The sequence below is a fragment of the Acanthaster planci genome, linkage group LG13 (assembly GCF_054643075.1).
Source record: "Acanthaster planci isolate LZ-2023a linkage group LG13, COTS_SCS, whole genome shotgun sequence".
In the NCBI taxonomy this organism is placed as follows: domain Eukaryota; kingdom Metazoa; phylum Echinodermata; class Asteroidea; order Valvatida; family Acanthasteridae; genus Acanthaster; species Acanthaster planci.
Window position 1 is genome coordinate 13,091,123 of NC_141789.1, and position 24,729 is coordinate 13,115,851.

General features: G+C 43.1%; 2 protein-coding genes and 1 long non-coding RNA gene across 6 annotated transcripts; 1 reads left to right on the forward strand and 2 right to left on the reverse strand.

Moving 5' to 3' along the window:
• Positions 1 to 8: 8 nt before the first annotated feature.
• LOC147797009 (uncharacterized) lies at positions 9 to 1,925 on the forward strand. 3 transcript variants are annotated; one of them, XR_015427468.1, is made up of 3 exons: positions 9 to 144; positions 500 to 606; positions 1,078 to 1,925. It is a non-coding gene; the product is annotated as an uncharacterized LOC147797009 (long non-coding RNA). The 3 variants fall into 3 exon arrangements; XR_015427467.1 differs by having other exon boundaries at positions 19 to 144; positions 411 to 606; XR_015427469.1 differs by having other exon boundaries at positions 38 to 56.
• eif2ak3 (eukaryotic translation initiation factor 2 alpha kinase 3) lies at positions 1,425 to 16,104 on the reverse strand. Its single transcript, XM_022242630.2, has 17 exons — positions 15,805 to 16,104; positions 14,816 to 15,074; positions 12,529 to 12,658; positions 10,701 to 10,898; positions 10,083 to 10,216; positions 9,338 to 9,563; positions 8,606 to 8,756; positions 7,950 to 8,210; positions 7,260 to 7,413; positions 6,505 to 6,693; positions 6,097 to 6,219; positions 5,464 to 5,610; positions 3,984 to 4,926; positions 3,424 to 3,603; positions 3,127 to 3,228; positions 2,837 to 2,899; positions 1,425 to 2,529 (listed from the first exon to the last, which is right to left on the reverse strand). Exons 2-17 carry the CDS (start codon positions 15,031 to 15,033, stop codon positions 2,371 to 2,373), a joined length of 3,378 nt encoding a protein of 1,125 aa, XP_022098322.2. The 5' UTR covers positions 15,034 to 15,074; positions 15,805 to 16,104; the 3' UTR covers positions 1,425 to 2,370.
• A 907-nt stretch (positions 16,105 to 17,011) lies between these two features.
• Positions 17,012 to 23,579, reverse strand: cabcoco1 (ciliary associated calcium binding coiled-coil 1). Of its 2 annotated transcripts, XM_087144793.1 has the most exons (10): positions 23,438 to 23,579; positions 22,793 to 22,870; positions 22,502 to 22,534; positions 21,149 to 21,255; positions 20,419 to 20,588; positions 19,635 to 19,779; positions 19,211 to 19,283; positions 18,850 to 19,048; positions 18,251 to 18,357; positions 17,012 to 17,860 (listed from the first exon to the last, which is right to left on the reverse strand). In XM_087144793.1, the coding sequence occupies exons 1-10, from the start codon at positions 23,501 to 23,503 to the stop codon at positions 17,777 to 17,779; spliced, it is 1,062 nt and encodes a 353-aa protein (XP_087000919.1). In that variant the 5' UTR covers positions 23,504 to 23,579; the 3' UTR covers positions 17,012 to 17,776. The 2 variants fall into 2 exon arrangements, with proteins under 2 accessions (XP_087000919.1, XP_087000920.1); XM_087144794.1 differs by lacking the exons at positions 22,502 to 22,534; positions 22,793 to 22,870; positions 23,438 to 23,579 and adding an exon at positions 22,272 to 22,413.
• Positions 23,580 to 24,729: the final 1,150 nt, after the last annotated feature.

Sequence of the window (24,729 nt, forward strand, 5' to 3'; positions counted from 1 at the left end):
GCGTGTACCGATTCCTTTCCCATGGTCCTTTGCGAAAAGTAAAACACATTCTGAAAGTTAGTTTGGACAAGACATCGAAGTACCTTTTAAATTTTATTCAGTTTCAGCAGGACCCAGTGGTACTGCCACCCCAAGTATCAAATTGCAAGTGATATGTTCTTTCATTCAGATATTTTGTAACTCCAAAGTGAAAAAACACATTGAGTTCGACTCTTGTCATTTGTGTTAAAACTTGGCTATGCTACATCATGTTCATAGTGCAGTGCCCATGAGTGACTCGGCTAGCCTTGACCTGGTTATCATTTTGAATAATTGCTGTGTGATATTCTGCAGAGGCTTATCTTCTTCAATAAATTTATTAGTTTTAATTATTCGTTTTTATTTATGTATGTATGTTTCCACTTTAATAGTTCCGCAGGAAAAAAAACCTCGAAAGTTATCCGCACTTGTGTTTGTGGTCTCAGTAAACTCATCTGTCACCCTGCTCGGCACTTTTCAGCATGCTTCGTGTGGAGCAGGACCAGCACTACCAGAAGGAACGAGAGGAACTGGAGATGCTGAGCAAGCAACTCAAGAAGACCAAGGAGCAGCTAAGCACGATGAGCTGTAAGACATTCCACCCATCATGAAAGAAATAAATCATCGAAATAACAAGAGAAAAAAAACCAGTTCCAACTAAAAAATTCATTAATTGATCAGAACCTCAGAAGGTAATCAAGGTTTCAGTGTAAATCCCAAAAAGAGATTCAACAAAAACGGGAAAATTTAAATAGCAGTTACACCATTTTAGCTCAAACTTTCATCTGAAAGTGAAAGCATATAGGCCTACACTGCATTCTACCTAAACAGATATTTAGTGGGGTTGAAATTGTCAACAGAAATCATTACTTTGTAAATGAAGACGCTAAACAACCACCATAGAAAGCAAAATTTAAGACACCAAAACTTGGAAAATTTTTAATCGTTGATGCTGAGCGCTATGCTCATTGACGTGTGTAGTTGATGCCCCAAAAGAATTTGAGTCATTTTTGTCTCTTATCCCGACGTCGGTGAAATGATGGGATTCGAATCTTCCAGTGCAGGCTCACTTGCTGCAAGTGGACTTGGCCACCCAGTTCAACCCCTTTGCTGTGGAGGCTGTCAGTAACGCCAAGGAAGTGTGTGAGAAGTGCGGCGAAACGATCAAGGGAGAAACATGAGTCCGAGCGAAGGGAGGCCTTCACAAGGCAACTACTCCGGGCAACAATGCTCAGTTAGCCCTGAAGTTCACTCAAGACTCTTTTCAATTTGTACTCAGTAATCCAGGGAGTGAGTCACAGAGTCATATTCACGCTTCTATGTTATGACACTTGCACAAATCCTTGAAATAAAGCTCAAATTCCAAAGGTTTAGACAGTAGACAACATCTGAACACTATCACGACATCAGTTCTCTCGCATGTGCTTTAATTTAAAACGTAATATGTACAAGGAAATATACAAAACCAATAGGGCCATTTTACAGTGCCGATGACACGTCAATGGTTTACATAAAGATATAAAATATATAAGTTTACTTTGTACAAAGTACACATAGATTTGGAAGAAAGTGAATGGCATGTTAGGCCTACTCCTAAACCCACAAAGTACTCGTAGAATGTTTTCCAGTTTTGTTTCCTGGGAATTTGCGTGGTCCTTCAACCTGATTTTATGAAGATCAGCATTTGGGTAAAAGTGAGCAGTACCTCCAGTTAAAATAAAGTTTGTAAGGGCAAGTTAAAAATGTAATTCACAGAAATGTTCACTTTCATGAGCTACCTGCTACTTTAACTGGAATGACCTTCAAATATACACCTCGTTCAGTTTCAAAATTATATCAAAAGTATTGCAGTTGATTGTATTTCTTAATATGCTTAACATCTAAATAAACCTTCCAAAGAAAACAAATTTCTTGCTTTAGAAAAGTCAAATAACTGTAAGCATGCACAAAACTTCATAAAGGAGCCAGAAACAAAAGTTAATTGATCACTCTTCACGGCGTGATTTACCGGGCAAGTTATATACACATCAAGTCTTGAATGTGGTTATTCCTATTATTTCAGAACCAAACAAAAACGTCCCTGCTAGTCCACGATTCTGAGAGGTCATTACAGAAGCATGATGGGCAACAGAGAAACTTTGCAATTGCGGGCACAGTAAATGGTAATGTTGAGGTTCTTTCCTTTGAAAGAAACGGGTATCCAGGTATACTCACAGACTTTTTGGGTCTCGGGTTGTAAAGAGGACTGACAGTCTTGTCATATGCCATCGAATCGACATGAAAAGAATTTGATTCATGATAACGTGACAAACGGTACATAAGTTGAGCAAGTCCGACCGTGGCAACCAGGTATCAATTGCTGGAGTTGGAGGCATAGCGCCCTCTGTGGGTAGGCAGATTGGGTGGAACAAAGTTCCTGTACATCTGCAAGAAGGCATCTTTCTCCGGGATATCGTCGGCATTCGGTCTCTCAGCCGGATTGCTGGCCAGCAACATCTTGATGAGCTTGGTCTGCAAGCAGAGTGACATTGCAGAAGATAAGTGGAAGTAATCCTGAGTGCATCACAGCTTCCTCAGTGGATAGCTGTGAGATTCACTGGCATGCCAATCTGTGAACTCCCCAATTTGAAACTTCTCATAAACCTTTACCTTCTGGACCCAACACACACCCCTACTTTTCCCTCCAAGTCAACCAAATAAGTACTGCATGAATCTTCGATTTCGATGAGGCGCTGCACAACGAAGACGCGGCTCTCACATGAACGGAGAGCAGTGCCTTTGGGGTCCACTTTCAAAATAATGTCCGGCCAAAGCCTACCTCCAAGGGCAGCTCCTTGCCGAATCTTTCTGGAAACTTCTGCTGTCGGGAGCCGCTCATCACCTGCGGAATAGCATTGACACATTCTCCGCTTTAGGGTGGAGTGACAGAAAAACAAATGCAGTACATGTATACCCAGCCTTCTCCAAAGTCCTTCTTAGAATAAAAGAGCTGGAATCCAGCAGGCACCCGGATGAAGTCTGGGTAGGGTTAAGTTTGTCGACGTTACACTTCAACTTTTTAACTCCCAAGACCTGAACTCCGCAAGGAATGTCAATGAGCGGATTTACCATGATGCGCTCCATCTGGGTGCTAAACGGATGCAGCAGCTCAAAGAAGATCAGCCCCAGAGAGAAGATGTCCACTTTGTGGTCGTAACTCTTTCCACTCAACTGCAAAAAAAGAGAACTTAATGTCTGATCAACCATCTAAATTATAAGATTTATAAATCACACTTTGCATATATCACTCTTTGTCTCTCTATCCTGCGCATTTGAGGAGGTTTAACCCAAACGTGGTATTCTTGATGACAAAACATTAAGGTGGAAGACAAAATGTGCTTCCACGCGATTGTCTTTTCGCCTTACCTGTTCGGGACTCATGTACAGCTGGGTACCAACTTGGCTGGTGTGCTTCTTGCTGAGGTCGATGCTGCTGAGGTCGTCATCCAGTGACTCATCCGGTTCGAGCTGGGTGTCCACTGCAGTCACCAGGCCAAAGTCCCCTACCTTGACAGTCCCGTCCACTGAGAAGAAGATGTTGGATGGCTGGAAACAGGTGAAACATTTGTATTTGACATTTGCTTCCCAATAGCCCGACGAAAGTCCCTCATTTCCTTCGATAGACCAAAGTGCACGAAGCTGTAATGAATTTTTTCTCTGGACTCGATTTTCTGAAATTCTCTGAACTGGAAGAAAGGTTTGGATAGGTGTTTGAATTTCACGCAAAAGAAAAATTTGGAGAGATTTACAAAAACAAGAACTGTCCACAGACAAGGCAACAAACCTATTGATCATGAGATTCATGTGCTAACTCATCCCCCAATTTTTTTTTTGAATAAATGAATACTTTTCAACTTGAGGCCTGGATGCCAACAAGTTTGACTTCACGTTTTGAGACTCAGATAACAGGTGGAGGCTTCTTGTACCTTGAGGTCTCTGTGTATCATGCCGCAGGAGTGTACGTATTGCACGGCGGCTAGGATCTGCTGGAAGATGTGAAGGAGGCGGAGGCGATCCCGGCTCAGCGTGTTGGCCCCCAGCCAGTCCTTCAGCGTCTCCTTCTGGCACAGCTGCATCTGGATGTACAGGTAGACCCTGGGTGCTGAGTGGCAGCTCCGCGCGTTGCCCGCCCCTGCCAGGGAGCCTTGCTGGGAGTGTTTGCCCGTGGCGTCGTCTTTCCTCGGACGGGTGTGGTCGTCAAGGTCTGCCGCGGAGCTCTCGTGGCAGAACACGCTGTCGTCGTTGAGCCCAGTGGAGTCTGCGCTGCGCGTTTCTGGTTTACGGCAGTCGCGATTGCGACTCTCGAAACCTACTTGGAAAGAACCAGAGTTTTGGTTGTAATCCGATGGGGAGCTCAGTTGATCAACTTGACTGTTGTCGCAGCCGACCGAGTCCCTGTTTCCAATTTTGGCTGATGTGACATGACCTGATGTATCACTTTCGAATATCACTTGGAAAGAATCATCTTGACCAGCCCTTGGGCGGACAGGGGCCAGGCTGGAAGATCTTCCAAATGGAACGCAGAGTGGAGCGTTGACAGGCGTTAAGAGATCGGGATCGGAATTGCTACTCAATCCGAGGTTAAACGCAGCCGACTCATCCACTTTGGGGGTCAAGCTGAACTCTGCGTCGCCGTCAGTGTCATCACAGAATTCAATACTGAACGAGCCACTTTCCTCATTGAGATTCGTGAGGCAGTCGACAGCGCCACTGGAAAAATCTTCCATCTCGACTTGGCTGGTTGGGGGGACCTTGAGGTGGAAGGCCGTTTGGCTCAAGAACTGCTCCTTGTCTCGGACCAGCAGGCTGTCCTTGTTAAAATTGGCCGTGGTGGATTGTGAGAGAAGAGTAGCATGGCTGGGATTCACACTACAAGATTGCAAAAGAAAAATGAAATTCCGACTTTTAAAAAGCTCCATACTTGATGGAAGGTAATTGTTAGGGTATGAATGAAGAACAATCACATTCTCCGAGAACATTTTATTCGGTACAATCAAAGAGACCTGCTTTACGTTTTTGAAACCCAATCCCAAAATTCCCTTTTTTCCTTTTTAAAAAAAAAATTAAAATTATCCATCACAAAACCATATCTCTATAAAGTTTAATGTGCCAATGGGACCCAATTTTGGGCAAGTCAATATAAAAAAATGGCAATGTTCTTTGATCATCAAATGAGCAAGAAAAAGGAATTGACTATTATAATCAATATCTGGCCGAACAAGTACCCTGAGAATTGACGAGAGTGGAGTTTAATCAACCACACACCTATCTGTGCCCTCTATACTCAAGAACTCTTCAAACTTTAGTCGCAGGTTCGATTCCTACCTCACTCAATGCCACAAAAAAAAAACCTGAACACTGACTATCAAGAGGTTTTGGCAGGGGGAGTCGTTTTTTGGGACTGACCTGTCTCCCAAGAGCTGCTCGTCCTGAATCTTCTGCCAGCCTGCCGGGGGCTCTTCCAGCCAGGAGTTGAAGTAGCGGACGATGCCCCCGTGGTCCAGCCTGGCCAGAGCCCTGGCCTCCCGAAGGACCTTGTCCCGAGCCTTGGTCCTAAAACGGGAACGAAAACGTGGACAAGACGTGAACAGAACAATTCACTGATTTTTTTGTCAACCTCAAGTGTATGGGTTTTTCAAATCACAGATCCGCCTGCGTTCTTTGAGTTAACGTTTTCAGTTTCTGAAACAAAATTGCGGACAATGCATAAAAACAATTCACAGATTTTTTAAAAACCTTCCAATACACTAGGGTTTTCCAGATCACAGTTCTGCCTGGGTCGTTGACTTCAAGTTTTCAGTTTCTGTGAATTCTGTCCCCCCCCCGAACTGAGAACCTAGACTTTATACAGCATCCAATATGGGGTCAAATTTCAAGAATGTCCACTCTGCTTAATACTTGTCCCTGTCACAGCGTACACGAACGCTTACATTACTGGTCTGGGGTAACAAAAACCAATCTAATACTCCATGCACTGACGTTTTCAAAATCCCTGCTGAAGTGACTATGCCACAGGAGGGTAAATGCAAAATCTGTTACCTGTTTGGAAGGCATATCCTTTTGATGGCGTAGCTGTTCTCGTCCACCTTATTTTTGGCCTCAAACACAATGCCAAAGCCGCCTTTGCCGAGACATTGCTGGTGCTCGAAGTCGGTCAAATATCTACAAATGGAAAAGTTTAAAAAGCAGATAAAAGACTGATTTAGTTTTGTACAGTAATTAATTTTGTGTAAAATAATTGTTTGTCTAGGTTGTTAGTTCTGTTATGGCATTTTAAATATATTAAACTTTAAACTGTGAATTCACAGACAGTGAATCTGAAAGTTCCTGACTATGTGCTCGGCCAGTAGGAATTTAAGACCCCTCACAAAAAAAAACCCACCTAGACTGGTATTAAAAAAAAAAAGAAAAAACAAAAACACAAACAAAAACGATGCAAAGCCTTACCGAGACTTGTACTCCATTGGCTGGTTGTCCGCATTTCCACCGGTGTCCTCCGACATGGACTCCTGCGTACTGACGGATCCCGTGAAGCTCAGGCTGTTGACTCTCTCGAGCGTGGAGCTGGACCTCAGCATGTGACACAGGAACTGCATGCCCAGGGCGAGGACCAGACTGATGGCCAGAATTTCCTTCCTGAGAACAGACGACAAGCATGCTTTGATAGAAAGGAAAACATCCGGGACTTTGGGTTACAGTCCAGGTTTACCATGTAATTGATCAGTTTTGCCTGCCAAGTTTGCCCAGGGTAGCTCTGGACCTAAATTTCTGGGGGGGCGGGGAACTGGAAAGTTCTTCATGTAACCTTTCATGGCCTGTCTGAGGGTGAGGCTATTATTGGGGGCTTTTTACACAGCAAAGGAAGTAAAACAGTCCCCAATATTGCCTTTTCTCATTATTAACAAAAAAAAAAAATGGGTGAGGGGGGGCGACCTGGATCCACAAATGAACATCCAGCGGATGAGAACTTTAAATTATTGGACAACTGGAACTCTAGTGGAAATCTCTGCACCGCATTTTACACAGCCAATTGGTGGTAACCAAATTTTGTGCGCACACATTGTTAAATGCCACTCCAAGTTGACATACACAAAACAAGCCCAACTGAGGTATTCTGCCCGAAGGCTCTTTCATGCCATTTGCATACCGCAGCATTAATTTTTTAAAATTCAGCTCGCAAGTAGCGCAAATAAACTACTTACCACCAGAATACTGCAGACACTGACAGGAGAATATCAAGGCCGTCATTCTCGCCTCGTGACCCGCTGTCGTTGGAGTCCGAGTAGCTGGGGTTTTTCTTGGGCCCATAGACTTGAAACTGGACCGGACTCTGCTGCAGCACGTAATACCCGACATCTGATCAATGGGGGGAAGTGAGCAAATTTAGAAAAGATCACAGCCGATCACTTTGACTTGAAGGACAACTCCCACAAGCCCTACAAAATTTCCCTGATATTTGCTCCAGGTGCTCAGGTAATTTGCAACAAAATGTAACACAGCTGAGATGAAAACCCTGTTAAAAGCACCAAAATGGAACACAGCTGAGATGAGACTCCTGTTAAATGTAACAAAATGGAACACAGCTGAGATGAGAATCCTGTTAAAAACAACAAAAGGCAACCCAACTGATTCTTCTACAATTTTTTCTAAGCCACACAATGGCCATTTTACTAAGGATGCTGAACTGAGTGATACATCAAAACAAAGCAGGGCAAAATCCAAAATTAATTAATTTACATCTTCCTGGCGTTAATCCGTCTTTGAAATAAATCAACGTTATCGAAAAAAATTCCCTCATGACTCATTTTGCGGGATTGAGTCAAATTTTGTAGCACATTTAGGGTTCAATTTTTTTTTTCCCGATTTGAAAGTGATAAAAACGGCAGTCTCACCGAATGGGTACTGCGACCACACAGTGATGGCATTGCTGTCCGCTGTCCCCAGCCTGTGATTGCTCTGGTCATTGACCACGATCGGGGTCCTAGAGGGCGCTGTCGACATGTACGGCCGCCACTGTACTTTGGGCGCAGGGAAGCCAGTGGCGTAGTCCTTTGAGCTTGCAGCGGCCGACGCTGCCTTCATGCCGGCGACCGCCTGATGAAAGTGCTGCACTTCCTTGGAGGAGTGGACGTAGGCCTGATTGTTGTATTCGCCTGGGGGGGGGAGAAATTTTATAGGGGATTTCATCGATTGAGGGGAACGTTACTTAAATCGGACAATCCCACGGGTACTATGCAACAAATGGGTAGGAATTCAGTGCCCGGTTTTACCACAGAATTATTTAAAACCATTTTTCTGCATTCACAGCGCTATCACAGAAATTTTGGCACCAATGATGTCATTCCTTCATCTTTTGCTAGAAGCGCCCAAACATGGCCAAGCAAAACTCTTTGCCAACCCATGGAATATGCTTTATCGCTTTTTGTAACTACAGTGAGCAGAAGTTGCTCGCTTACTGTACGAAGAGCCATGAAAACTGGGACCGAGGATGAGGTTGAGGCCAAACATGCACTGGGACCTTTCAATATCTAATGAGAGGCAATCTTACCCATGAACAGGGCAGGGCGCAGCTGGGAGTTCGGCTGTGCCTCTCTGTCATTCTCAGGACCGAGCAGAAGAATATTTTTGACATCAAAGAGATCGATCGGATCCAGCTTGCCTTCTTTGATGGTCCAGGCAGCCGCTATAGCTGTCGAGAACTGAAAAAAAAAATGGGTGCTGTAAAATTTCCGTCTCCATATGTGACAAGTCCATCACGAGTCCTGTCACATGACCAGTCACAAGTTATGGTTTTGATACAGTTTGCTTGAACAGCCTGTGACTGGGCTTCAGACTGGATAGTGTGTGATGGACCTACAAGGACTTGTGAGGACTTATGATGGACTTGGTCTTGCAGGGACTAGTGGGGACTTGTGATGGACTTGCAGGGACGAGTGAGGACGGGTGATGGACTTGCAGGGACTAGTGAGGACGGGTGATGGACTTGCAGGGACTAGTGAGGACGGGTGATGGACTTGCAGGGACTAGTGAGGACGGGTGATGGACTTGCAGGGACTAGTGAGGACGGGTGATGGACTTGCAGGGACTAGTGAGGACGGGTGATGGACTTGCAGGGACTAGTGAGGACGGGTGATGGATTTGTGTGGATCTGTAGGGGCTCGAGTGGAGTTTGATTGACTTGACTACACCCCTGGTGTCTATTAGCATTTTTCCTATGATTTACAAGATTCTAAATGACAAGGGGTGAGCCTGGAAAAACATAATCTCCTTTCTTACGCACCTCCTGTTTCCACAGCAAGCGTGTGGGGTCCTGCTCGCTGTAGGCCCCCACTGTCCCCGGAGAGATGAAGACCTTGAAGACTGCCCGCTCCTCCTCTGACTCCTCCACGCAGACAGTTGCCTGGTGATAGTCCTCATCGTAGTCATACTCAGAGGAACCAAGATCTTCGTCATTACGGGCACCGGGCAGGTAAGAGACCTCGTGCTGGCCGACACTAAAATTCCATCTGAGTTTAAAAAGATCAAAGCAACGGAAAATTTAGTTTTAACCCTCACCTTCCAAGGGCTAGAAACCCTGCCATACGCATCAGACTGCATCGTTTGTCAAAGTGGCTTGCCTGCCCACTGTAACAAGATCCAACAGGTCAACTCTCTCCAGCCTCGGTGTCTGTGGTTGCCAGTCACCACAAGATCCAACAGTGGCATTGTTCAATAGGACTACAGCAGATCCCATTGTCTCAACATGGCCCCTTTTTTTTCGGCTGCTGTTGATTGCCCAGTGCATCAAAGTGCATCAACCTTTTTCGCCTGATGTACTGTGCTGTGTCTGGCTGAGTTAGGGTCAAGAAAGGAGAAAAATTACCAAATTCCTCTTTTTTTGTTTTTAAAAATAAGAACCAGTGAGTACATTCTTTGTCAACCAAAACAACCAGCCTCTGCTTGAGGGACTCAGGAACAAAAAAGGTACAAGTTGAGGTGAGCACTGAACTCAATGCAAAGTGACAGACGCTGTGGCTTCTACTGACTTTTCAGCTCCGGTCCGCTGTTCTACAGCTCGGCACGTTCTCTGCACTCGCTCTATGACAATGATGTCATCCTTGTCGGTGCTTTCGTTCTCTTCAAAGATGTGGCAGCCGCTCACACCACAAACGTAAACAATCTGTCGGAAAGCATGACAAAATGATTCCGTAAGATAAAAATGTAGAATTGTGAGGAATCTCTTACCATTAGTAAATAAAAATAACAACTGCGTTTAGAATGGTAACAAATGTTTTAACTGAGATGAATGGAAAGTAAAAAATCAAATCAAACTGTGAGAGATGCAGAAGAAAATGCTGTTGACTGACCACTATCACTGGAAGAACCCTTTAGGGGAAAGTTCACTGTGAGTAAAAATTTGTATTACGACAGTTTTCAACCGTCAAACAGGTGAAGGAATATTCATTGCCCCTTTTCAGGTCCCTTAAAACAGAGGTCTACAGTTGCTGGCACCTTTTTATCTGCACTGGAGACTACAGTTCTCAGATGGACAAGTCATACTTTTGGTTGATCTGATGCTGTCTGAACATCCAAATGTGGCTTGAAAACAAACCAGAAGATTATTGAGAAAGGGGTGGACCCTGCACCTTCCCTATGCTGCCCACCTGTCCCGTCCCAGCATTGATGCCATAGGTGCTGGTCTCTTTCCCCCCAACCATCACCGCATCGTCGCTGAGCTTGAAGGAGGAGCTGAGCAGCATGTCGGCGCTGAGGGGCACCGGCTCCACGTTCTGCCCATCCCAGCGGAACAGGCCGCCGTCCAGGGAAGGGATCACCTTGTAGCTGCCGTCCGGCCCAATAACCTTGGTTGTTAAAGGAGATGAGAGATAGAGAGAGGAAAAGAGAACTGTCAGGAGTGTGGTCAAGACCATCACAAGACCAGACACAAGACCAGTCACAAGACCAGACACAAGACCAGTCACAAGTAATGGGGTGAACGATGCAAAAAAGAATGCTTTTGTTGATAGCTTGTGACTCGAATTAAGACCGGAGGTCTTGTGATGGTCTCAACTACAACAGTGAGGAACAGAAAGAGCAACATATTCTCGGGCTAATCGACAGTACGCTCGATGTTCTCGAAGGGTTCGTCAGACTTGCCTTGGGACAAGGATTCGGGGATTCTGGAAACTCCAAAGTATGCTACGATGTTGAATCTCAGTGCAAGATTCAGGATTGAATTAATCTATCTATAGAGGCTTTACATGGTAGTCATCTTGCAGGGCAGTTTTGTTCCACAGGGAAACCACCTTTGTGCATACCTCAAGAAACAGAAGCACTGGCCTGCAAGATGGCAGCCATGAAAATGCTCTATTAAAAAACATTAATGAGCCTGCAAAAGGAGGCATTGTCAAGACAGATGAAGACACAGTCAGTGCCAAAGGTTCTCACCATAAGGATGGCATTGGCTCTTGTTAATCAGCCAAACAAAGCCCTAGAAAAGTCACTGCTTGAGAATTCACTGCTTAATAAAATTACAAGCTCGGCTAAAGATGGCTAGGACCCAGTCACAAGTCAACCAAAAAAACCCTGACAAAACCATTGTTGAAAGCATACTTGGTTTAATTAGAGAAATTATGGGACCCATCCTTGTGAAATTATTTATTCTGGCAAGTTGTCATTTTGAAAAAAATAATGAAAGAAGGCCATTTCCAATGATGTGTCTAACGATGCATAATTGGAAAATTGCCATTAGCAGTTTGTTCTTAACCCTAACCTTCCCTAACCACACAGAATTGAACATCAGTAAAGTGTGTGAATCTGTGGCACTGGGTACTGTACCCCTAAACTGCTTGTGCTTTAACATGGGTTCAGGCATACCTTAAATAAACAGAGTCCAACAGTTTTTGTTTGCCATATGGTGATGGAATTTGTGTGAATGGGTATGGTTCCTAGTAAATCACTCTGGGGAGTTAGGGTTAATGTGGCCAAACACACGCAACCATTGACACCACTCGCACGCAAACACGATTATTATAATTCGTCGGTTCAGTGTGCGACATCGCCTCGATGCAATCAGCTGAAAAACGTGTTTGGGAGGCTGAATTCGGGTGCAATTCACAATAGGAATTGGTAACTTTTTGATTTGCAATCAAGATCCTAGAATATAGTTTTTCAGAATATAGAGTTTTGACTGAGCTAAATTTCATCAGGTTTTTGATTTGCAATCAAGATCCTAGAATATAGTTTTTCAGAATATAGAGTTTTGACTGAGCTAAATTTCATCAGGTTGGCCTATTTTGTTGCTTCAAATGAACATACATGTAAATGCAAATGACAAATCATCAAAAATGATGGAAAGCAAATACTTCCTTGCTTTGCGTCCCGAGTGTTCATCAACATATTTTACTTACGGGTTTCTCCAAGCTTTGAAAAAAAAAAACTATTTTCCTCATAAATTCAAGGGCTGTCAAACAGTACAGATGGGTAACGTACCTCAAAATCACTGATGGAGGCATCCATCAGGGGACCAATGTCCGTGTCAAGCGTCCACTGAACCGATCCAGCGTTGTGCAAGTCCAGGGCAGAGACCTTGCCATCCAGGGTGCTGACGAGCATCAAATCCCTGAAGAGACAATGGAGTTATGCCACGTAAAACATCAAGTCTTGTTTCTTAGTTGGTTTCACATCCTCACTGATCAACAGTTTTCCTTTCCTTATCAACTTAGAGTAAAGAACCAGCTATCGCAGGTACTTCACTATCCGAGTGAATGACTTTGTATGGGACCTATCACCACAAAATGAGCTGAAAGTTGGAATTTTTGAAAACTGAAATGTTTGTAATTTTCTTATTCAGCAGAAAAAAAAAATCTTTCCAGTGGTATATAACACTACAGGGGTTAAAATTAACGGTGGTCCATTAGCCCAAGACCAGTAGAAAAGTCGGAGGACCAGCTGATCTAATAAAACTGGTGATCCGGTGGGCCAGTACAAAATGTACGTGACAAATGTAATAAAATATTGAAGAACTGAAAAACAAAAGATATGTGAATATATTACCCTAATTAGTAGCATGGAGGAATCAGTTATATGCTCGTGTGCTGCGTGTACCTAGCTGTGCGACATATGAACGATCCAAATTGTCGTATCGCCATGTGTGTGCACCATGCGCTGGGCAAGCCTAGTATTTTCAAAACGAGTGAATTCAGCTTAGACTTCGGTTTCACTGGTTCCAGTCAGAGCTTGAACATGTGGTTTTGAACACTGTTTCAAAATGGCTGGAACCAGCGAAACTAAATCTAAGCCTTATCCACTCGTTTTGGAAACACCCCTAGTTTTGATTGCAAGAAGTTATCCTCTATATTAACATGTACATGTAGGCCCCCTAACAAGGATTGGTCAATGCGGCTGTGTGTGCAGTACATCTGGTTGGACTACCAAACTTTCAGCAGGACCAGTGGAAATTTTACTGGTCCTGCTGGCTACCCCGTAAGAAAGATAATTAAAAGTAGGGTGACAACGTGACACTTTTCCCGCGGCTTTGCATCTTGTTTCCAATACTGCTTCAACATTTCTGACCAGGAAGGTATAATGCTATTGTCAAAACTGGTAAGAAAAGGATATTTCTGAATATCTGAGCCTGCCAAAACTTTGAAATTAAATAGATGGGTTTAATCTTTCCAAGTAATACAAAGCCCCAAAAGTGACTTCCTCATCAATTTTTGACTGTGAACTGTCATAATGAGTGAAATACAGTCATTTGCAAAAGTTTAAGACCACCTTGAATTTTATTGGTATTTCTGTCACTGGACCTGCATTACATTGTCTCACTGAATAATATGTTTTTACAGTGGTGCATAACATCAGTGTAGAGCTCTATACCCATTTGAGTGAAATTTTTTTGCAAAGGCAGGTCTCGTATGACATTTTGTCTGCAAGGCAGCTTGGGGAAAAAAAAGCCAGTCTAAGCAATCAGAAATAAAGGACGGAACACTGAATATTAGACTGTCAAAAATGTTCAACTGAGGTACCAAGGTTCCACATTGAACATAAACATAAGTTGCCATGATTGATTGGTTTAAGTTTGGTTTTCCTTCAGGTTAATGCATTTTCTACGGGTGGTCCTAAACTTTTGCAAATGACTGTTCTTCATTCGTCTGTTTAAATTAACTACGGATTTTCTATCTAAAATTTTCTGGCCTGGCTTTTTACAATACCTGCCCAATTAATGATAACGAGGTGTTTTTACTCTATCTATTTTTTAATGTAATGTCAACCTTTTTTTCTGCATGTAATTTTATCTTTTTACCTGGCTTTCTGGCCTGGCTTTTTACGATACTTGCCCAATTAATGATTACGAGGTGTTTTTACTCTTTATATATTTTTAATGTAATGTCAACCTTTTTTCTGTATGTACATGTAAGATCTTTTTACCTGGCTTTCTGGCCTGGCTTTTTACAATACTTGCCCAATTAATGATTATTTTGTGGTTTTACTCATCTTTTACCATTCTAAATGTATCTGATTTTTTTTATTGATGAATGTCTTCATGTCTTTACTTGTCGTTTGGGGCTATTTCCCTTTTGGCAATAGTGATTAGGTTCACTTTCTTAGTTCCTGTCATCTTGTCTTGAATTGTGTATTTTTGTTTGGTCCAATGTGATGATGACGAAAAAAATAGTAATAGTAATCATGGGAAATAACAAAGTGCGACTTTACTCTCATTTCGTCGTGACAGGCCGCATATATATGAAAGGCCCGGTGCAAAACATCACAGCCATACCTGAAGTGGTTGCTAGACGCCGTCTTCTCACTGCAAGTATTGAACGCTGCCACTCTAGCCCCTTCGACGTAGACAGTGGCTTTGGGACCACCGTCATCGGGAATCCCCTGCTGCTGCGTGCTGGCTGCCTGGACCTCGCTGCCAGTTGTCCCACAGGCTAGAAGCAAGGAGATGGCTGTAACTACGAGACCTCGGCAGAGTGTCGCCTGTCCTGACATTGTGATAAAACTCGGCCAGAAATCACCGGGAACATCTGGTTCTGTTTACAAAGTGAAGAGAAGAAATAACGCTATCAATTTACAACCACTGGGTGCAATTGGGCCGATCTGTACTGTCCGATCTTTGTGCGAGTGGCTGATCTTTCGACCTAATTTGTTGATAGCTCAGCCGTCAGCCATTTTTTTCGAATTCACAGTAGTGAACATGGTGAAGGTCTGTCGCAAAAAGGAAGTAGGCCTGACGTTGGAGATTGACAACACTCAACAGGATTGCCCAATCCCACAATGGGACTAGGTGATCATGCAAACTGATGATCATGCCGAACTTGACCAGCACAGACATGACTGGAACTTGAACGGAAAGGACAACACAGGTGAACATGCACAGTGGAGGTTTTCAGTAACCAAAACATTATCACAATGACAAACCTTTGTCTGGTTCCACGCCTACACTGTTGTGACTTCCTAACTTACAATATGGAATCAAAACCACATATGTTTCAAACTTTATTTCCCTTCTAAAAATGTCCAGAGTCACAGACTGCAGCTGTTGCAGTTAACATGGTTGATGTAGGCTTTGATTCATTACAACAAAACAAATAAAAAATAGGGGGCTCCTTGTTCATCTCCCTAGAGGAGAATTCAGCAGGAATTTCTAAAAGTAACAAGTACGTTTCAGTCATTGTGACAGATAACTACTTGATAACATATCGCAACCATTAACATGATTAAGTCACTTAATCATGTTAATTTAAGTGAAATCAAACCTACATGCTCACGCATAGCCTTATCCTCTTTTCACCATTCACCGCTGCACTACGGCCACTGCCGAAATTCAGCCACTTGGCGCTGGCATTAATGTCCCCTAATTCCACCACCTTCGTTTCACGTCTTTTCCCGCTGGCTTTTCAGCGAGAACAAAGCGTCAGGTTAGTTTTGCAGAAATTTTGAACTCAGCCCAGAACTTTCGAAATAATGACGTGTCCTCTAGCGCTGCAGAAGTAGGCCTACGTCGACGTGTACAAACGTAGGACCTAAACGCCATAAACGCCAACACATTGTTTTGATTCCGTCATCGCCCAGATACTGTGTACTTAGTTCCATTTGCGAATAGGCGTAATTTTTAATTGGGTTACAGCTTTGCTTGGCTATTACGTTTGTAGCGAATTTGGTTTGGCTTCAATCATAGCATTCAAGTTGCATCTGTAGAGATGGAGAGAATGAAATAAACAATAGCAATAGAAAAATAATTCGAATGGAATGGTTTACACTCCCTCAATTTAATCCCTTGATTAATAATAACACTGAGCATGTTGAGGTATGTGTTCCCATGGAGGTTACCATGATGTTTTTAATAATTGCTGTTTCTTTAACATAAAAATGTAGGGGGTTAGTAACCGTGTCCGAAACGGGCTTCCAGAGCTATGTCTAGGTCTCTTGTCTGTGCGCTGTGCCTTTGGGTATTCAAGTAGACAACATACGTATTCGCAATTTTAGTTTAGACAGTAATTGTACATCCATCCAAAGTCAGGCTTGTGTGAGAACCCAACTAAGAACAGCCGCCCATCTGATGATAGATAACGTTATCGCGTCACGCCACCAGGTGAAATTTTCCCCTCAGTGAAAGCAGCAACCAGCATAATTATTTGGGGGGGGGGAGAGGAGATTAGGACATGCAGTTGACTCCCTGATATCCCATCCCCGCAACTGCTGCAGTTATCTGCAAGGATTCTGAGGCAACCACTGTGCCTCCCAAGAACTTTTCACATCTTTTTGATATGTTTTACTTCCTAATTTTTTTCTTCAAAGACAGATTCTCTCCACCCCAAAAATAAAGTGAGAATAAGGTGGGAATATTTCAAGTTAACTTGCTGGGAAGGATTAATAAACTTCAAAAAACAATGGTTATAAATTACATCTAATTGAGTTGAATCACTGCCAACCATCAGCATTGAACAAGCACAGCGTACACCAACAATTTCCAGCGTCGGAGGCACATACAGTCTCTTTATTTACAGACGAGATCAAAATATTTACATATATCGATAATAAACAATTCAAGCTTCCTGCAAAAAAGTGTACACATTCATACACACGAGTACAATTGGATGGAGTCTAGGCAGGCAGAGACAACACAGGTGCATGAGCGCTGTGCGGCAAATTGATTAATCATCACCGTTATTTGCCGTGCACATCTGCAAGCAGCTGCAGAGTCCAGGCACCCACCACAAATTTATTCAGTATGGCATTGCAAGAGTACTCTGGAAGGTAAAATTCTACACAGAATACATACAGCTCTGTACAAAATTATCACATGTCACCTCAAGTCTTTTTTTTCTTACTGAAAAAAGGGGCTGGACATGTCGGAATAACGATTTATGGGACGGGTTGGGACCCACGCAGTTTACCAATTGCCAGTGCATGTGACTACTTATGTAAACCTGCATTTATTTATATATGAATGGAGCTGCTACCAGTGGTTCAACAGGACAGGAGAGCTCAGTGGGGTGGCTGTACATGACATGCCCTCCTCCCCATATGCCACTCCCCCAGCACCCCAAGCTTAGGTTTCACAGTATGAAAAACCCTTTTGAATGTCATTCCCAGAAACTGAAGTCCTTCATGACGTGGCCCTCAGGAGGCATTTGGAAATCGACCAATCACTCTTCTTCCCCGATACGGATTGTTGGGTCATTCATGGGCTGCAAGCAATCCCGAGCCAATCATTCAATCACACCCCCCGCTAGGTCTCGGCCACTCTGTGTATCTTGTTGATTCTACCAATGATCTCCGCTTCTCTCTCCATCAACTTCTCTGAAATGTCATTCTGAAATCGAGAGCACAACGGGAACGATTACAACATGACTAAAGGATAAAATTGTTACTCAGTATGGCAGTTTGTGAACCATTTATGATCTGAAAATTCAAATATTCCATTTGTAAAACAGACGGGTGAATCAGAGAGCAAATTTTCTTCTGGCAAAGTTTTACAGTACTACTTCATTGAAATGTTGAATAACAGAATCTAAACTCCATTTATTGTATACACTTTCACTTTTCACTCCCTCAAAGACCTCCAGAATGGAGCAAGATAAAGTAAAATGACACAAAAAAAGAGAACACGATGTATGCGAACCAAACTATGGATATTACTGGTGCTTTATAGTTGAGTCATCTAGTCAGTTATGGTATGGATGGATGAAATCCACTCTCGTACCTGTAGGCCGGCAAAGAGCTCCTTTGACACACGGTCAAACATTGTCTTGACCTCTTCGGGTGTGACACCGGCAAGGAGGTCCTCTTGTTCCCCTGAGCTCACTGCTTCTGCTCCAACCGTTAATGGAAAAAAGGTTAAAAAAAAAAGTGATGGCCAGGGCAAAAAGTGGAGTCTGTAAGTTCTGCCAAATTTACTTTTACAGTTATGCAGCTCTTTGGAATGGATGGAATGAGCTTCACGGTGATGAAGTGTGCATCATACTGCACTGCAGCGTTGAAAAAGAGGTCGTGCTGGCACACTAAAGCCACGGAAAACGATTACTGCAACTATTCCCCTGCAACTCAAGCAGACAAATTTGTCTTCGAGAAAGACTCTGCCAGACCCTGCAACTTCTACGGTTCATTCTTTCTAGTCAGGGCCCGTTTGTTCTGCACACATCCAGATTGCGATCGGCGGTCCAACGTTGGCTCACCGACACCAGAACCTGCCCCGTGAACGAACCAGCCTTGGGACCAGTGATCGAGATCATAATCCATATGAACCAAACAGACCCTTAACTTCCAGTGCACCACCGGGTAAACTTGCAAATTATCACCTACCCTGTTCCTCACTGGTCTTTGGTGTCTCTCCTCTGTCGGACACTCCCTCCTCCTCTGTGCTGCGTTCTTGTGGCTGGGGCTCGGGGGAAGGCGTCGGGGGTGCAGGGGCGATGTGCCTCAGGTAGACCTCCTCTCTCAGCCCTTCGTCGAGTGGGGGTGGGTGAGGCATAGCCGCCGGCGGGAGAACGTCAACCACCAGCTGTCAGACCAAGGAAACATTGCCATTTAACTCAACCGTAATGAAAGGTGTCTCAGGGTATTCCAGATCGTAAGTTGTGGTTTTGACACCCTGTTATCTGCAATTCCAACAAACATAGAAATGATGTTTGGATGACAATTAAACCTTCATAAGGGGATTTACCTCTGTCCCGACAATTTCCTCTTTCCTTTCTGAGTGACATAGAAACTCGTACATCTTATGATGCTGGAATAACCTGGAGGAAGATTATCAAAAAAAAAAGATAAAGCTGCAACTCAAAACACATTTGTTATGACATACAACTGCAAAAAATATCTGTGCGAACAAATTTCAAATGCTGGGTTTTAAATGTGACTGTGTAAATATTGACCAATTTTCACATACAGCTGGGATGGGTAATATGATCTTACTGCAGATTCTGCCTTGGTGATAAAAAGAAAAAAAAAACCTAATATGACCTTTTAAATTGTTGATTTTTCTTTCACGTACTTTTCAAAAGATACTGACGTAATACCTGTGAAAATGCTGCATTTTCTTGAGAAAATGTTGTAAGACCCTAGACTGCATTCAATGCTTGTAAACTCACGTGCTCTGGAGGAAGTCGGTGATGGCTTTGGCGTGCTCCAGGTCAAAAAAATCCAGCCCTCTGCTAGGGGTATTGTTGTCGGCACCGATGCCCACTAACATCTTCCGAAACTCGGAGAGATTGTCTGTCAGGGACAGCTGTTTTTCTGAGGGTTCCAAAACAGGTTATGGAGAAGATGGAGTTGAAATCCTCAACCAATTTGAAACTTGAATGAAGAGTGGATCAGTACCCCAGTAGTCACAGGACTCTGTGTTCATGCACTTAACAACAAGAATGCTTTTTTTTTCCATTTTGAAATTCAAGGAAGTAGTTTTGACAATTGTCCCTGTTGGGCATTCCAGCATTATAAAATTAAAAATAAATATGACAAACGAACTTCACATTTAATATTTTGTCACAAATATGGCATTAACTTAGTTGTATTACAAAACTTTGGTACCACACAGGTGCAGTGTAGCTGATGAAATTTTATTTGCAACAAAGAACACTCCAACGTGAATGAAAACTGAGCTGCCCATTTAAGGGATAAGACACGTGCACGATAAAGTGATTGCTTCTTTTGTTTTAACTATACATCGCAACAAAGGGAGCAACCAATTATAATAAGTTCACGGCAAAGAGAACATGGCATGATGCGTCGCTTGATTGTAAGACGGAGTAGTTTCTTTAGTCTTGTCCTTGACTATTCCTCATACGACAGCGCATTTTACTATTCACGGGGAATCGCCCCAAATGGCAGCATCGATGTCTGCTCTCCGAACGAGGTCAAGACACCTTTGCTTACCTCTGATGTTCTCCAGGAGCTGGTGCAGCACGGTGAAGAATCCCGAGAGCTGCTGGGTGGTGAAGCCTCTCTCCTTGGCCCACCAAAACCCGCTAACGTAGTAGTCCAGCAGGACCGACTCGCACAGGTCAATCTCGGGGCTGGTCAGCTTCAGGATCTCAGACAATTTTCTACAGAGATGTCATCAAATTTAAATTCCATCAGCAACAATGAAACGATGCTCCAGTTGGCTCTCCAACTTGTACAAAAACTTAAAAATGTTGGCATCTGTTTCAGAAAGGTACCACTGTTGACAAGCATAAACTATATAATATTTGTCTTTGAAAGAGTAAAACATAATTAATTCTGAAACACACAGTGACCAGTTAAATGTAGAACAAGACATTGTACCCTCTACACATACAAAAAAAAGCCTGACAGTTCAATCAAAGCAGAATCTTTCAGAATATTTTTGTTGCCTTTGAAAATGATCCAACAAGGATTGAAACTCCAACCCTCTGACTTTACCACAATTCATTTTTCAGGTCACCCTTATCCATCAGCAGTTTACAGCCTTTCCTGTAAGTTACCGGAGAATACAAGGAAACGACCGCTGTGTAAAACCCCACAGTACATTCAAATTCATTTCTCTGGGAAGGACTACGGCCAAGAATCCCAATGACCAGTCCCTCCATTAATCCTCCCTGGGGCCTACATGACGGCGTCTCACTGCTTCAGCTCAAAGGCTTACTTTTCCACCTCTTCCACTGGCAGATCCTGAAGGGCTTGAGTCTGGGTGTTGGACAGCACCTTCCACGCTAGGGATGCTTCCTTCTCGATTGCCTTGGCTTCATCGTCCTAAAAACAGAAATGTATATCAAAAAGAACCTACTAAAACCCATCATCTAAAGCTTTGCTTCATGAATTCATGTAAAAGTATTTTACATTCAAGTACGAAGACGGATGATAGACCCACCAGAAGTCTGCCACCCAAGGAGAATGTGCATTATACTTAATTCTGTGGGTCATGCAAGGGATAGTTCTTCCGAAACAACATGTCAATTTCTCACGCAGTAGGGGCCTACTTGCTTTTGCTGTTGGAGACACTCAGATAAATGCAGTTCAGTGAGCAAATTCAGTACATTCTGAATCTGACATGCTTATTGGCAGCAGATTTTCACTTCTAGGCCAGGCAACAATTCTCTGTGAGAGTTTGGGATTTTCTAAAATAAACTGTGACGAAACTCAAGACTTTGGACAGTACTATGTTCTGTCCATTGTAAGGAGACTGACAGCAGCATGACCAGTTTTTAAAGCTATTCACTAGTCTATTAATGTCAATGATTTATGATCTTCCTAATCTGCCTCAAGTGCAAAAGCACCCCCCTGATCGAGTTCAGTTGGTCGGAAGTGTTCATTTTGTTGGTAGCAACGTGCACGCAACAACGAGTGAATCTCATAGTCATTTGTAAACCAGCAAAGTTCAGGTCTGACCAAAGGAGCCTCTGTTACTAAGAAAACACCGCCCTGGCCTTCACTGCTTCAGTTCAGCATCAAACCCTGTCCCTCTGTTTGACTGAGTCTTTCTTTATACGTGTAGGCCTACAAACAAATCTTGCTGTTAGTACTCCACAGGATATCACAATCATTTATGAAAGTAAACACAAGCCTAGACCTAAGTGGATTTTTGTCATTGTTGGAATGTTGGTGAGGGCAACCTACCCCCCCCTGTACCCGGCCTGTCAACGCAATGTTCAACATGCACAGCCACAAGCGAAGAAAATGAACGCAATGCTGTGCAGAAAACTCCATTTCTGAAGCAAAAATCACGAAAAAATTCGTTTGAAATAACCCATCCACAAACATGAACTTACACTCAGCGTTTTCCAGTCAATGTCTTTGTAAGCTTCGGACCCTTTCCCGGTTATTTGAATAGTTATTTGAGAAGATTTCCCCTTCCCTTTTTTCGTCGACGAGGACGCCATCTTGTTGCTAAGCAGGAAACAACGACTGTTTCATGAATCGACTCTTTTATTCCTAGCAAAACATAAACCAGTCGTTCATAATGCTTATTTAGGGTTTAATTACTTGAATTAAAACTTACCTTTCTGAAAAATCTGTTGGGAATTCCAGGCGCCTGGAAAATATGTAGATTAAAGATTACTATTAATATTTTAAAACCACAGTACTAAAATAATTACATTTTTTCAAATACTTCTGTTTCTCGAGTGGGTGGGGTGGGGGCGGGGCTTGATATGTGCCAGTGGGGTTCAGGTACCCTGCCGCACAAAACATTTACTCAGGGTGGATCTCGGCGAACTTGAAGCATTCACACATTCCAATCACATAAACAGAATCGATCGTACATTATGGTAGTTTTTGATTTGAAACTTACTAATCGTGCCATTGCGCCGGCTGACGGCGCTACGGCTATAGACGCCCGTCGCCCCGCCGGCCCCTTAGCTGCGGCAGCCTGTAAAGCGGGAAACAGACACTAGTATAGACATCACGTCGTATTTGTGATTCAGAGGAAAGGAATTATTGTTTCAAATTATGAAATTGTTCATAAAGATATCCACTGGAATGACATTAATATAGGCCTACTTTTTGTTTGACTGATGTTGAGGACAATTACTGTTTTGATGGGTAATTAAAATTTTACAATCCATGAAGGCCAACACATCACTTACTTGGTGCCTGATCACGCTGTCTGTCTGTTTTTTTATAGTAAGAATTAATTGAAATTAAGTAGTAAAGTGTAAATGATAAAGATTACGAGGAAAAGGTATATTTTTTATATTTAAACTGTTTGACATTAATTAGTTCTGCGGCCTACGTGAGAACGGATTAGCACCGCAACCTTACAACCAAATCATCGAATACATTGTCCTTCCGAAAAAAATGCCCTCTTAACTTCTGCACGTTTATTATTTATGTCTTTCCAGTTGGCATTAATTGAAATCCAACTAAGTTTGATCTTTATCACACAGAGGTATGAAGAACTATGTTTGAACTTTCTGGAAATACCTTCCGAACATACCTTCGTAAATGTTGCCAAGTCTTCAAGGCTGCTCTGCCTCCGTCCCAACCGCCGACTGTTTGCCATTCTCTCCCGGAAACTTTAACTATCACTGTCGGGTAACAAACTGGGTAACGGTAGGCCTACAGTTGTTTCTACAGACGTGACATCGGCAAGAAGCAATGTCTGAAACTAAATCGATGAGATATGTCCCTTTCCAACCTTAGGAGCGAGACTCAGATACAAGTCACGCACTCAAGACTATTTTTTGTATACTCTGCGCTCTGCGTTGTTGACTCTTGGGCTTAAGGCGAAGAATGGCGGGAGATGTTTTGTTTTGTGGATGAAGACGAAGTCATCATCGGTATTTTTGTGTCCAATTCATACAGAGCCATGGGGAATCCTATAATATAGCAAATTGACGAGTAAATGCCGGAATAATTCGCCCGATCCGACTTCCTACCACTCGTTTTTGAACGTAACTTAGTTCACACACTTATATATATCGATGTCATGACCTATATCAATTCTAAAAAAAAAAACAAACCAAACAAAATAAAACAAAAAAAAGGAGCAAAGAGATATCTCCAAAATTATAGGTCGGTGCCGGTTTTAGGTTAGGCTGGATACGGTTCTGTAGGTTGTTAGGTCAGATTAGAGAAAGCTGCGCATATAATATAAAGAATTTTTTTCCTTGATTCCCAGGACGTTATATGGTAAATGTTTTTTTTTTTTTTTAGTATTCCGCGTCGACAATAAGTCCCTCTTAAATTAGTCACCCTCCGAGATATTTTTGGCTCTTGTCCTCTAAGAAACTTTCCAACTCTCAGCCAGAGGACAGCATACGCAGCAAATTAGCGGGAGGTTCAGCAATCGAGGCATTCATACAGTTCTAACCCCCCCTTCATGGTTGCCAAGGAGACAACCCCTATTCAGCCCAACTCTTCACACTCACATGATACAGCCACGTCTTCAAGATTCCATTCAGGATTCGGGCCCCGCTCTGCAATCCCCGCGGCAAAATTGAGATGTAAAACTCGCTTTGTCGTCTACTGTTGACATGGCGTAGAGGGCCAAACGTCTCCAAAAAGGCAACAAAGGCATGCTACACGGTGACAATCGATTCGGAATTGTTGGAACAAAAAGGGTCTTTAGTTGGAGCGACCGCCACTGACAGACGATTATCGGTTATCGCATCAGCAAAAGACCTCTTTAGAGATGACCCAAAACACAGATAAGATGCAGTATTTGATATCGGAGCTGGATGATAAACACGTGTGATTCTAACAGAAACTAGGGAGATGCTGCAGTTC

Bases quoted from the DNA above. Each gene is read 5' to 3' on its own strand.
- eif2ak3 (XM_022242630.2), bottom strand. From the start codon at position 15,033: ATGTCAGGACAGGCGACACTCTGCCGAGGTCTCGTAGTTACAGCCATC. The intron at 12,659-14,815 runs GTATGGCTGTGA...TTGTCTCTTCAG, and splicing joins GCGTCTAGCAACCACTTCAG to GGATTTGATGCTCGTCAGCA. The intron at 6,220-6,504 runs GTAAGGCTTTGC...TTCCATTTGTAG, and splicing joins CCAATGGAGTACAAGTCTCG to ATATTTGACCGACTTCGAGC.
- cabcoco1 (XM_087144793.1), bottom strand. From the start codon at position 23,503: ATGGCAAACAGTCGGCGGTTGGGACGGAGGCAGAGCAGCCTTGAAGAC. The intron at 19,780-20,418 runs GTAAGCAAAGGT...TGGAACCCTCAG, and splicing joins GCTCCTGGAGAACATCAGAG to AAAAACAGCTGTCCCTGACA. The intron at 17,861-18,250 runs GTACGAGAGTGG...TCTCGATTTCAG, and splicing joins AGCTCTTTGCCGGCCTACAG to AATGACATTTCAGAGAAGTT.